Source organism: Galeopterus variegatus, unplaced genomic scaffold, assembly GCF_000696425.1.
Source record: "Galeopterus variegatus unplaced genomic scaffold, G_variegatus-3.0.2 Scaffold344, whole genome shotgun sequence".
Taxonomy (NCBI): domain Eukaryota; kingdom Metazoa; phylum Chordata; class Mammalia; order Dermoptera; family Cynocephalidae; genus Galeopterus; species Galeopterus variegatus.
This window is the reverse complement of record NW_007726455.1, coordinates 334,014-348,056: the sequence shown is the minus strand read 5'-3', so window position 1 is coordinate 348,056 and position 14,043 is coordinate 334,014. Positions and strand designations below refer to the sequence as shown.

Here is a 14,043-nt window from a genome sequence, read left to right as displayed (position 1 = left end):
GCCCCCAAAAGATTCCTTTTGCCTATTTACAGTAAATCCTCATTCACACCCCCAGCCCCAAACAGTCACTATTCTGCTTTTTGTCTCTACATAACTGGACATTTCATATAAATGGAATCATACAATATGTAGTCTTCTGTGACCGGCTTCTTTCACTTAGCATATTTTTTTATGTTTATCCAAGTTGTAGCATGTATCAGTACTTCATTCCTTTTTATTGCTTAATAGTATTCCATTGTATGACTGTCTAGTCATCAGGATGGACATTTGGATTATTTCCATATTTTCACTATTGTGAATAATATTGTCATGAATATCTGCATATGTCTTTTGTAGAGTATATGTTTTCCTTTTTCTTGGGGTAAATTCCTTAGAGTGGTAAGTTTATGTTTAACTTTTTTAAGAGATGGCTAGATTGTTCTCCGATGTGATTGTACCATTTTATATTCCCACCAGCATTGTGTGAGAGTTCAATTTCTCCATATCATTGTCAACACTTGGTATTGTCTGTCTATTTTATTATAGCCATTCTAGTGTATGTGTCACACTGTACTTTTTGTCAGCCCATGTAAATCAATCCCAAGCAAATCAATGGCCTAAAAAGTATTTTTGTATATCTAAGTTAATCTACAAGAGTATTCTGTGGCAATTCACCTGAATTACATTTTCTGTTAGGGTTCTTTTAAGTTGTTTCAGCAGCAGTGCTGCTGAATCTAGGACACTGTGTTCAGCTGAAAAAAGAAAACTGCTATACAAGCAATGGTGTTAAGTGATGAGCAGTAAGTGAAGATGGAGTTTTGAAGACTTGCAAAAAGATTCCAAAGACAAAATGCTTTCTTTCCTCTTTTTCTTTAAATAAGACTTTGGCAAAGAGTTGAGTTTGTTTCTTTTATTGGAATCTGGCTTGTATAGAAATCCTATATGCTTAGCATACATATCAGTCTTTCTTGTGGCTTTTCTATTATCATACAAAATTCTGATTTCTTGGCTCAAACAGAGATGTAACTTATTTTTAATTTCCTTAGGTTACCATTATCATTTATCTCTCCATTTTGAGCCTCCTACTTCTGTACATGGTGTATCTTACTATGGTTGAACCCATTCTGAAGAGGCGCCTCTTTGGACACTCACAGTTGATACAGAGTGATGATGATATTGGGGTAAGTTGTCAGGCTGCCCTAGCTGCTCATGGCTAATCAGTCATCATCTAATGTAAAGTGCAGGTGAAAAATAGTCGCATATATATGTTCACTTGCTAGAACAGATCCTCACCGAGAGAAGCTAAACACACTTCTAATTTTAGTATGTATATCTTTATGAAGAAATTTTTCTATAAAGCCATAAATATGGTGATTTAAACTGACGATCCTTGATGAATGTACTATACAAGACCTTGCCCTTCCATACCAAGTGCAGTTTTCCTTCTTTCTCTGTTTACATTGAGAAAAGCATCTGAGGTAGCATCTCTCCATGCTCCTGCATGAAACATCTTTCCTGTCAGTATCACCAAATATTTTAGAAAGCAAAGAGGCTTTAGTGAAGGGAAGCATGAAGACCATGACATTCTTTTCTTAATGAATGCTTAAAAAAAAAAATCTGAGCTGGCCAGTTATCTCAGTTGATTAGAGTATGTTGTTGATAACACCAAAGTCCAGGGTTCAATCCTTGCTACTAGCCAGCTGCCAAAAAAACAAAACAAAACAAAAAAAACCCAAAACTCTGTGATCTTTAACTTTAGAGAAAAATAAAACCATCACTCTAGATTCTCTTCCTATCTTTAAAACACATTTATATTTGTACAAATAGTTGGCATGATCAGTGCATAAATTATTTCTTGGTTTCCTTTTTCTTTTAATGCTAATTCATTAAAAAATGCCCAGAAATTTACATAGTTCACAACCTTGTTATTCAGTATAGCATAGAGAATTATCTTTTTTTTTAATCATTATCCTGTTTGGGATTGCTTCTGAATTATCCACTATTTTATTATTATATATAAATTTTTTAGAAATTACTTTTTCTTTTGGATTATTTTATTGGACTATGTTCCTTAAAGTGGATAGAATTTAGTATAGTTTTTTTTTTTTTCCTTTTTGTCTTTTTTACTGACTGGTAACGGGATCGCAACACTCGGTGTCGCGCCTGGTTGCGCCCGCACCACGCTCAGCCAGTGAGCGGGAACCGGTCTCCACATGGGATCTGAACCCTCGGCAGGAGCGCTGCCGCGCTCCCAAGCGGCGCACTCTCCAGTGCGCCATTGGGCTGGCCCAAATTTAGTATAGTTTTGAGAATCAATTCCAGAAGCCATACCCAGAGTGAGTCCTTGCAAACCACTAACAAGAATGGCATGTGGACCTGTTGGTGAAGGATGGGAAAAGGGACCCTGACTGGATGGATTGAGTTATAACTGCAAACAGAGCCTGCTTTTTGATAAAACACTGTTGTCTCATGAATATCAATTATGAATACTCACCTTATTTGGGCAAGATTTAATTTTTTTTTTTTTTTTGCTGTTGTCTCATGAATATCAATTATGAATACTCACCTTATTTGGGCAAGATTTAATTTTTTTTGTCAAGAACTGTCATAAAATCACCTGTTTGTCTCTTTTTCTTTTGCTGCTTTTATTAACTCAACCAACACATAATCAATTAATTTTTCTGTATCAGGTACAGTGCTGGGTACTAGGAATAAAGAGATGAATAAAACAGAAACAGACACATAAAAGAAATAACTAACAAGAGTGTGTTTCGCCCTTTTATTTTTAATCATAAAAGAAACACATATTTATTTTAGAAGAGTTCCAGGAGGAGACTGATAGTCTGGGAGAAAAGTTAAGACTGGAGATCTGATATGGCGTAATAGGGCTAATGGGGTGACAGAGCCAAGTCTGGGGGTTGCATACCAGAAGCATTAGAGTCTCACATACTGTTTCCATGTTAATTTCTATTCACATATTCAGAGTTTCTCAACCTTGACACTACAGACATTTTGGGTCAAATAATTATTTGTTGTGGGGGGCTGTTCTGTTCATTACATGATATTTAGCAGCATCCCTGACCTTTATCCACTAGATGCCAGTAGCACTTGCCATCCCAGTCATGGCAATCAAAATGTCCATAGATATTGCCAGACATCCCTGGAGGGCAAAATCACCCCCAGTTGAAAACTACTGATGTATGAAAATATTGTGTCTCAAAGGCCACATAAACCATTTTCATTATTGGCCCATCGGTTGAAAGTCTGACTTAAACTACATCCTTTACAGCATTAAATATCTGTTCCTGATTTCAGGAATAGACAATGTTAATATACACACAGATCATAAAAGAAATGGATGCACAACTGTGTAGACGAAAATATGTAGGGCAGGCATTTGATTGGTGGAGTCATGTGTTTAGTAACCATTTTGCCCATCAGTGATTGATTCTGCCTGCATGTTGACCATCTGAGAATACTGTCTCTAAAAGGCCTGGCTGAGTCTTGGATATCTGCTAAACTGATGCTGGGCAGAGGTTTTCTGAGCAGAGCTGTGAATTTATGGTAACAACTCTGTACAAAAAGAAGTTAAATTTAAATTCCTACAATTGTTGCTCAACCAAGATGTGAGTTCTTTGCTATTTCTGTGCTTTAAAAAATGCTTTTGTTAAATTCTCGGTTTTAATTTTTTCCGTTTTTGTTCATTGTAAAGTATTTTAAAGCAAATAAAAGTACAAATAGTTAAGAAGCTCACTGCAAGTAGTCACAATATTTACTATATCATATATCCATGACACATCATCACTATTATCAAAGCATTGCATTAAAACAGGTTTTGTATTTGTTGTAATTTCATCAGGTGTAAAAAGAACAAACATATAAAAAGGGTCAGTCTCTATTTGCATTCTCCCAGCATCCATGACCATGAACAGCCAGTTCAGTCTTGTTCTGATAGGTGGAGAACAGACCAAAAGGATTAACTGCTTTGTTTAGTCTTTTTGAATTTGTTCCTTAAGAAGATTTTCTCCCCTTTCTTGAAGAGTAGATAACAGGACTATGAAACTGAGAGGTTCTCTGCTGATAAAGTACATCCTTCTTCCCAATCTTATTTATGTCAAAACAAACCAATGGTAATAATATTTTATATACAAGTTAATTGAAGCACCATATTCCTATAGTGTGATTTTAAGATACCTGAACAAAATCTGTGTGTTGAGAAGATATGACACCGAGTCAAGGTTCGGCAAACTAAATTTTGTGGTTTGTGCTAATCTGTTAAATGACCTTGGATCGGTTTATTTCCTTGTGGGAAATCAAGTAATCCTACAACTTTAGCCTTCCACTTTTCTTACCTTCTTTCTTATATCCTTGATGTATAGTATCAAGAAAGGAAAAGCCCTACTTTCCATATCTGTAACATGGAGATATTAACATGAAAGTAGATCTTCTTTTCCCACCAGTCAGGGAAGATTTCTCTTTAACATGAATGGCTGCTGTCTTTGTAGTGGTCTCTGCTTCTTAAGGGAAACATCTTTGGGAATGGTGACCCAGGGGAACCTTTCACATATACCCCCTCATCACTTATGTATCCTGAACCACTATTTCTATAGTTGAGTTCATCCTATTTCTGATAGTTGAGTGCCTAGGAATGCTTAGCCAAATAGATACTTTATTGTTTGAAAAATCCACCTGTTTCTATCTTTGTGGCTGGCTAACTGCTGTTTTGTGTGTGTGTTTTACACTTATCATGCATTCTCTGATGTTCTCCATTCCTGGACTTTCAGGATCACCAGCCTTTTGCAAATGCCCACGATGTGCTGGCCCGCTCCCGCAGTCGAGCCAATGTGCTGAACAAGGTAGAGTATGCCCAGCAGCGTTGGAAGCTTCAAGTTCAAGAGCAGCGAAAGTCTGTTTTTGACCGACATGTTGTCCTCAGCTAATTGGGAATGAAATTCAAGGTGACTAGAAGGAAACAAGGCAGACACTGGACAGAACTGACTGAGTTTTCCTGGGTGTTGTTATAATATCCTGTTGATTTCACCAACTCTTGCTAGAAGATTCAAAACTAAAAGAAAAAACACGCTTAATGTTTTTTTTCCTTGTTAACGTATTAATAGAGACTTTTTTTTTAAAGCACACAGATCAAAGTCAGCCAGTAAACCTTTTCCTAATTGTGACTTTTACTAATAAAAATAAATCTGCTTGTAAATTATCCTGAAGTCCTTTATCTGGAACAGGCACTCTCTTTTTCACCACACAGTTTTAACTTGATTTTCAAGGTAATTTTCAGGTGTTTTTTTGTTTTGTTTTTCTGCTGGGAGAGGGGAGGGATGCATGGGAAGAGCTTAACACAACTTTTCTCAAGTCACTTTACTAAACAAACTTTTGTAAATAGACCTTACCTTCTATTTTCAAGTTTTGTTTATATTTTGCAGCACAGCCAGCCTCATCAAAGTGCTGATTTCCCCATTTGACTTTTGCACTGACTATATTATTTAGGTATCTGGTTAGCTGTACTTCATGGTAAACCAGATCTGAAATGCCTGGCGGCTCTTCACAAAATGCAGATTTTCATCATGTACTGTAATGTCTGATGCAATGCATCCTAGAACAAACTGGCCATTTGCTAGTTTACTCTAATGACTAAACATAGTCTTGGTGTGTGTGGTCTTTCTCATCTTCTATCTCTAAGGACAAATCTTAAGGACTTGGACACTTGCAATAAAGAAATTTTCTTTTGAACCCAAGCCTCCCTGGATTGATGACATACACATATTTGTCAGCATTTCCGGTCGTGTTGAGAGGCAGCTGTTTGAGCTCTAGTATGTGCAGCTTTGAACTAGGACTGTGGTTCTGGGTGCCTCTCTCTGAAAGTTATAACAGTTATTGAATAACTGGCATTTTTCTTCCTAATGTCCTCTTTGGAATGTAACAATAAAAATAATTTTGAAACATCTATCAGTATATCTATGTCTCCTAACTTTTTCCTCCTCTCTCATTTGCTTTATGATGAGCTTGAGGGTACAACGACATTTTGTACCCTCTTGTGAGATTACTGTTTTATACCAATTTGAAATCATAAGACGGTACTGGCCAGCTGCCAAAAATAAATAAAATCATAAGACATCAGTACTAAATTATCTCTGTGTGTGCATGTGCAAACAAAGAATGTATGCATTCTTAAGTGGGTCTCTGAAAAGCATACAAATATCATTTTGATAAATTGAAAGATTTAAAATTCCTGAAGTAGTTCTTGTTCTAAGAAACTCTTGGCAAAAATTAGATTGCAATTAAATTACTTTAAATTCATAAAGATGAGGTTTTAGGAGCTGTTAATGGTTGTGTGCTTGTGTTTTTGTCTTGTTTTGTTTTTTTTGGTTAGTAAAAAACAGCTTTTTAGGGCCGGCCCCGTGGCGCACTCGGGAGAGTGCGGCACTTGGGAGCGCAGCAGCGCTCCCGCCGCGGGTTCAGATCCTATATAGAGATGGCCGGTGGGTTGCGATCCCCTTACCGGTCACAAAAAAGACAAAAAAAAAAAAAAAAAAACCCAGCTTTTTAGTACCCACAAATCTAACATAAAATTATTGACTTCAGGGCTGGCCCGGTGGCGCACTGGAGAGTGTGCCGCTTGGGAGCGCGGCGGCGCTCCCGCCAAGGGTTCGGATCCCATGTGGAGACCGGTTCCCGCTCACTGGCTGAGCGCGGTGCAGGCGCAACACCGAGGGTTGTGATCCCGTTGCCGGTCCCCAGTACGGGCGTGACACCAAGGGGTGCGATCCCGTTACCAGTCAGTAAAAAAGACACAAAAGGAAAAAAAAAAAAATTATTGACTTCATTGTTAGTATTAAAAGATTTAGGTTCAAATATGACCAGGTGGGATTTAATATACAAAAGTCAATCACTTTCCTATATTCCAGCAATGAACAAATGGAATTTGAAATTAAAAATACAATACCATTTTCATTAGCACCTCCAAAAATAAAATACTTAGATATAAATCTAACAAAATATGTATAAGATGTATATGAGAAAAACGATAAAACTCTGATAAAATATCAACAAATAAATTAGATATTCCATGTTCATGGACAGGAAGGCTCAATATTGCCAATGTTGTCATTTCTTCCCAACTTGATCAAGTAGATTCAATGCAAACCCAATCAAAATCCTAGAAAGTTATTTTGTGAATATTGACAAACTGATTCTAATGTATATGGAAAGGCTAAAGACCCACAATAACCAACACAATAGTAAAGGAGAACAATAAAGTCAGAGAACTGACACTACCCAACTGCCAGACTTACTATAAAACTACAGTAGTCAAGACAGTGTGCTATTGGCAAGAGAACAGAAAAATAGGTCAATAGAATATCCCAGAAATAGACCCACATAAATATAGTCAGCTGATCTTTGACAAAGGAGCAAAAGAGATACAGTAGAGAAAAGATAGTTTTTTCAACAAATGGTACTGGAACAACTGAACATCCACATGCAAAAAAATAAATCTAGATTCAGACCTTGTATCGTCCACAAAAATTAACTCAAAATGGATCATAGACTTACATGTAAAAGGCAAAACTATAAAATTTCTGGAAGATGGCATAGGAGAAAATCTAGATGGTGACTACCTTTTAGTTATAACACTGAAGGCAAGATCCTTGAAAGAAAATTGATAAGCCGGACTTTATTAAAACGTAAAACCTCTGTGAAAGACACTGTCAAGAATGAGAAGACAAGCCGCAGACCATGACAACATTTGCAAAAGACATATCTGATAAAAGACTGTTATCCAAAAAATACAAAGAACACTTAAAATTCAACAATAAGAAAACAAAAAATCTTATTAAAAATGGGCAAAACCTGAACAGATACCTCACTAAAGAAGATATACGGAGGGCAAAAATACAAAGAACACTTAAAATTCAACAATAAGAAAACAAAAAATCTTATTAAAAATGGGTAAAACCTGAACAGATACCTCACTAAAGAAGATATACGGAGGGTAAATAAGCATATGAAAAGATGCTCCACATCATATGTCATTAGGGAAACACAAATTAAAACAATGAGATACCACTACACACCTATTAGGATGGTCAAAATCCAGAACACTGACAACACCAAATACTCATGAGGATGTGGAGGAACAGGAATTCTCATTTATTGCTGGTGGGAATGTGAAATGGTATAGCAACTTTGGAAGAGTTTGGCAGTTTCTTACAAAACTAAACATACCCTTACTATATCATCAGCAATCGCACTCCTCTGTAATCACCCAAATAGGCTGAAATCTTATGTCCACACAAAAACCTGCATGCAGGTGTTGATATTAACTTTATTCATAATTGCCAAAACTTGGAAGCAACCAAGATGTCCTTCACTAGGTGAATGGATAAACAAATTGTGGTATTCCAGGAATGGAATATTATTCAGTGCTAAAATGAAATGGGCTCTCAAGCCATGAAAAGACATGACAGAACCTTAAATGGGTAATACTAAGAAAGAGAAAGTGTGAAAATACTGTATAATTTCAACTGTAGACATTCAGGAAAAGGCAAAACCATGGAGACAGTGAAAAGATCAGTTGTTGCTAGGAGTTAGGGAGGAGGTGGGATGAATAGGTGGATCACAGAGGACGTTTAGGGCAGTGACACTGTTCTGTATGATACTATAATGGTAGATACATATCATTATACATTTGTCAAAATGTTTAGAATGTAAATGTATAACACCAAAAGTGAACCCTAATGTAAACTATGGACTTTGAGTTATAACAATGTATCAGTGTAGGTTCATCTATTGTAGCAAACAACTATGGTTTGGGATGCTGATAGTGAAGAAAGCTGTGCACGTGTGGAGACAGGGATGAATGGGAACTCTCCGTACTTTCTGTTCAATTTTGCTGTGAACCTAAAACTGTTCTAAAAATAAAGTCTACTTAAGAAGAAAAATAAAATGGGTATTAAAAAAAAGATGTGAGTTTATACTGATCTTCTTAGTTCTGGCCTTCATCTCTATCTAAAAGAATATTGACCAATATTTGCACATTATGAAACTATTACTTAAAGATACTTTTCATTAATAATTTTGATATAAAATCATATAACCCAGATGAATGGCAGGGGGTGTTCTTTAAACAAAAGAATCTGTCACAAGTGTCCAGTTTTGTAAGCAAACTTTCCTAGTTAGTATTGTTATGTGTTGTCATATCTACATATTAGGTAGAAAAAAACGCTAAACCAGAACCAAGCAGTTCTGTTTAACCATAAGCTACTTTGCATATTGTTACTAAACGATCACCTATAAATCAGGTTAAGTCTGACTCAGCCCAAAATACAGCATCTTGATGACAAAACTCAGGTAAGAGACTTTTCTCCAGAGTAGCCCACAGGAGCAAAAAGAACATGGTTTTTAAGAAAATCCCGAGGCACAGTTGATAAATGATGGATTTTGTCAGCTATCTGATTATTCCATTACCTTAAACTATCAATTATTGTCCATATAATGAAAGATTTTGCTGGTGATTGAATCTTCTGAAGGAGTGGAAAGAGTTTTGGTTTTCAAGTCAGGACACCTGGGTTCCAGCCTGTGCTCTGCTACTAGTTTTGCAACCTTAGCAACCTATCGCACCTATGAGGGACTGGAGAAGAGGATTTCTAAGCTTCCTCCCAGCTCTGACTCTCCATAATTTAATTATATGTGCACTTGTATTTTAAAATCTCTGACAGTTAAGCTTTTATGCTTAGCAGAATATCTAGAATCTCTTGGAATTTTATCATTAAGACCTTATCATTTATTTCCCAGAAGAGCTCTAAGACAGAAACCTGAGATTTTCCTAAAATAGGTGTGTTTATTTGCTGAGTATGTATCTGGGACCAGGGAGCCCCAGTACTAACAACCTGTGTTGCTTTCTTTTAGAAACTTGTATTCAATTCCTACAAACATGTTCAGACTCCATTAGCCTTTCTCTCTTGATTCTCTTCATTGCTGCATTCTTTTTCATTCTCTAACTCTGTTGTTTAATGGTTAAATTTTCTTTTTTGAATAAAAGATGGTCATATTTAAATGCTACTACATTGATTGGTGAACTTACTGAAAATGTTCAATAGAAAAAGCTTCTCATAAATATGTCTCCAGAGACACCAACCTCTTTTTCCACTAATTGTGCAAAGTCTTGTTAAAACCTAGACAGTTTTAATTACCTGTGGCATATAAAAATTACTCAGATTTCATCTGAATCAAGATTTAATATATTATTCAAATTACCTTTCAGGGTAAAAACATACCCAAAATTATTTTGTGTAATGGGCTTTGATGACATCTGCTTTACGTTTCTGTCACCTGGTACAGTTAGTCAATTCTGGCTTTTTAGCTATAGGCAAAAATAAGGTTCTGCTACTGTCAAAAATGTAGTAATACAGACTCCATACACACTTGCTATCAGTTTGCAGCTTCTGCCTTACAGAACTTCTATCTCTTACCCTCTAGAATTCCTGGCTTGGGAATTTCCTAACTCATTTCTCTCAGCAACTTTTTCTTTTTCACAGAATCTTGGCTAGGTTTTAATCTTGCAGAGATTTTTGTTTTATGTTAGTATTTTAGGTCATTTGGTCAGTAATTTGGAATCTTTTATTTCCTGTTTCTCTGTTTTGATTTTTAATTGGACCTATCCCACTTATCTCATAGCCCCCCCAGCCTTTTTTTAAGAAGTTTCCTGTTTCTCTGTTTTGATTTTTAATTGGACCTATCCCACTTATCTCATAGCCCCCCCACCCCCCAGCCTTTTTTTAAGAAACCCCCCCACCCCCCAGCCTTTTTTTAAGAAAAGCTTTTCCTGGCATTGACCCCTTTTCCAGCCTGTTTCACCATGACTTCTTGTAACCCTCCCACTCCTAACTCCCTATCTTTCATCTCCTGCTGCCCTTTCTGTTTCCATAGTTCCTTGTCTTTTCAGAAGCCATATTAGGTAGACTTTTTCATGAGAGAACTGGAACACTCTTGAATTCTCCTCTCACTACATAGTGCAGCGGCAGAGTTTTTGCTGTATTCAGGTAGAGAAACAACTGCCAATGTTGTCAACTGTCCTAATTTTTTTTTTTTTTTGCTAGCTGGCCAGCACAGGGCACTGAATCCTTGACCTTGATGTTATAAGGTCCTGCTCTAACCACCTGAGCTAACCAGCCAGCCCTAATATCTCAATTAGACATAGGAAAAAGCTGAAGCTCAGAGAGGTTAAGAACCTTGCCTAAAAACACACAGCTAGGAAGGGGCTGAAACCCAAGGGTGTATGACAGAAAGAAAAATGCTCTTTTTCCTATAGCACTACCCTGCCTACCAGTTAACTGGTTAAACTACAATGCCCCTGTAAAAATCTGTTGTGGCTACATTATTACACCATTATTATTAACATTATTATTTATCATTTTAAAAATGAGATGGATGTAGACCTATTCATAAAAAGGGAATGTGTCGGTGTGGGACCTCTCAGGTATAATACTTTATCCTTGAGTCCTGTGGAAAAAAACAAATAAACCACAAAACCTAAATATAGATGTACTTTACTCAATATATTTAAAGTTCTGAATAAGTAAAAATTTGTAAGTTGACTGTGTTTTTAATGTTAGGGCAGTTTCTCACTTTTAAAGTAAACTTAAAGTGAATATTTAAGAACAAATTATTCCTTTCTTATTTTTATTTTCCATTTTGCCCCTGAAATATCATGTATTATTTAAGAAGGCTATGCCTGTGAGGTTGCATGATCATTAACTACTTTATAATTTCTCTAACGCGTATTTGAGTATTGTGGTGTTTCAGTGTTTCCCAAACTTCAGTTATGTGCATATGCCTTCATGACCCTCAGTATATCTATCTAACTGTGTTCTACCTGTACTATTATTTAATTAATATTTTTCTTTGAATCAATTCACATTTTTAACTCAGGTGGATTTATTTTTAAGAAGAACATTATATCACTACTGTAAATGTGAAATAAGTATAAATCACATGAATAGAAGTTAACAGTAAAAATATAAATTGTAGCTAAATACTACTGCTTGTTGAAGGCTTTGATATAAGGGTGATATTCTAGCAGTGTGGAAGACACATTCTAACCAGACTAAGGCTATCTCTTTGTAATCACAAGGAATGAAAGAGAATTGAAAGGGGAATAATTTTCTCACAATGTTATTTAGTGCTATTTCTGAGTGCCATGAAAAATTCTCTCTTCCTATGCACAGAGTATTATAACTCCATCTAGCCTTCCAAATGAGCTCAGAAAATAGTCACCAAAGCAGAAGTGTTTTTAACATTGATCTTCGAGAAAATAGATTCTATCTGCTCTCTTTTGATCTGGCCAAATTAATAAAATTGGTTGTGTTTCCAGGTTAAAGAGAAAATGATGGATGATAGAAGCTACTGTAATCCACCAGACAAACTTCCTGTCTTCTCCAATTCTGCCCACTTGCCACTGACCAGGTCCTTCTATCTGGACCCCATGGTCACTTTCCACCTGTGCCCTGAGGCCCCAGTGCCATCCCCTTACTCTGAAGAGCTGCCATTGCTGCCTTTTAGCAGTGACTCCCTGATCATGGAAAATTATGGTGAACCCTGCCCCTTCTCTTTCCCAATGCCTTATCCAAATTATAGAAGGTGCGAATACTCCTATGGGCCAGCCTTTATCCGGAAAAGGAATGAGCGGGAAAGGCAGCGGGTAAAGTGTGTCAATGAAGGCTATGCTCAGCTCCGACATCATCTGCCAGAGGAGTATTTGGAGAAACGACTAAGCAAAGTGGAAACCCTCAGAGCTGCAATCAAGTACATTAATTATCTGCAGTCTCTTCTGTACCCTGATAAAGCTGAAACCAAGAATAACCCTGGGAAAGTTTCCTCCATAATCTCAGCCACCAGCCGCCACACTGACCCTATTTTTAGAATCATTTGAGTCTGTATTTCCAAACAAGAAAATAATTGCATGTAATGGGGTCTCTTAGGCATCATTTAACTGTTTTTCCTAAATCTAATTTCTGTGTGGTCAGATAAAATCTCAAATGCTAACCTGTGCTGGACATTACTTACCTGGGTTTCAGGTGTACTAAATATTATCTTACGTAGATTAAGAAGATGCTCTTCTCATTTCATTCAAGAACTCTAGAAGAGCAGGAATCCCTAGGGTTCTCTGTACCTCTCACCCTGTGCTTATCACACAGGTGGCCAGTCTCAGCTGTGAGAAGCTCTGATAAAAGCATGTGAAGTATGACTCATGACTACTCAATGCTTATAAGTGCACTTTGCAGATGCTTCCTGCTTAAGCAATCACAATGAACCTGCCTTGATTTGTCCAACTTTGGTGGTTTTTATTTACTCAGAGTTGACAAAAAGCCATGATGGGAAAGTGTCTCTGGGCTAAAGCAAAAGTAGTTTCCAAAATCTTGTTGTCCTTTGAAATTATTTCAGACTCATCTTTTTCCTGCATACAGACTTCCTCAGGCAGCTTACAAGGGCTCTGGAATCGAACTGCCTCAGTTTGAAGTATCACTCTGCTATTTCCTCTCTGTCTTGGTTCTTCATCCACAAAATGAGAGCAATTCGACGGTACTTCAAAAAGTTCATAGAAAAATAGAATTAAAAGATAATACAAATCTTTCCATGAACTTTTTAAAGTACCCTTGCAATAACAGCAACTCCCCGTGTGTTTACTCTGAGGATCGACAGTGCCTGACACATTATAAGTACTCATAACCATTACTATTATCATTATCATTATCCTTATCTTGTTTTGTCCATAGCGTCACCATTCTCTAGGTTCTTTGGGCCAGACAACTTGCAGCTGCCAGGCCTTTCCTTCATCCTTAGGAAGGACAGTCTCTGCCCCATATCTTGGAGTCTGCCTCCAACATGTGTGTATTTCTACTTCCATGGCTAGTTTCAGCTCTCCTTCCCCCTTAATTCCCAGGTCCTATCTGCCACCAAGCCCAGCCAGGACTTCCCCTATACTGTCTGTCACACTCATCTCCACTGTCATGTCTCTGTGAAGTCTTCCCCAATTTCCCATCCCAGCTATTACTT

General features: G+C 37.0%; 2 protein-coding genes across 2 annotated transcripts in view; both read left to right on the top strand.

Annotated features, from left to right (window-relative positions):
- Positions 1–5,935, top strand: part of TMEM9B (TMEM9 domain family, member B) — a 17,773-nt gene extending 11,838 nt beyond the window's left edge. The window contains exons 4-5 of the mRNA XM_008567782.1: positions 1,026–1,160; positions 4,764–5,935. Of these exons, the coding sequence (XP_008566004.1) occupies positions 1,026–1,160; positions 4,764–4,919 (291 nt within the window). The 3' untranslated portion in view covers positions 4,920–5,935. The remainder of the gene's footprint in view (positions 1–1,025; positions 1,161–4,763) is intronic.
- A 3,362-nt stretch (positions 5,936–9,297) lies between these two features.
- ASCL3 (achaete-scute family bHLH transcription factor 3) lies at positions 9,298–12,961 on the top strand. The gene is made up of 2 exons (XM_008567783.1): positions 9,298–9,339; positions 12,362–12,961. Exon 2 carries the CDS (start codon positions 12,374–12,376, stop codon positions 12,917–12,919), a length of 546 nt encoding a protein of 181 aa, XP_008566005.1. The 5' UTR covers positions 9,298–9,339; positions 12,362–12,373; the 3' UTR covers positions 12,920–12,961.
- The last annotated feature ends 1,082 nt before the right edge of the window (positions 12,962–14,043 follow it).

Excerpts from the sequence above, each read along its gene's own strand:
- ASCL3 (XM_008567783.1), top strand. The coding sequence starts at position 12,374 with ATGATGGATGATAGAAGCTACTGTAATCCACCAGACAAACTTCCTGTC.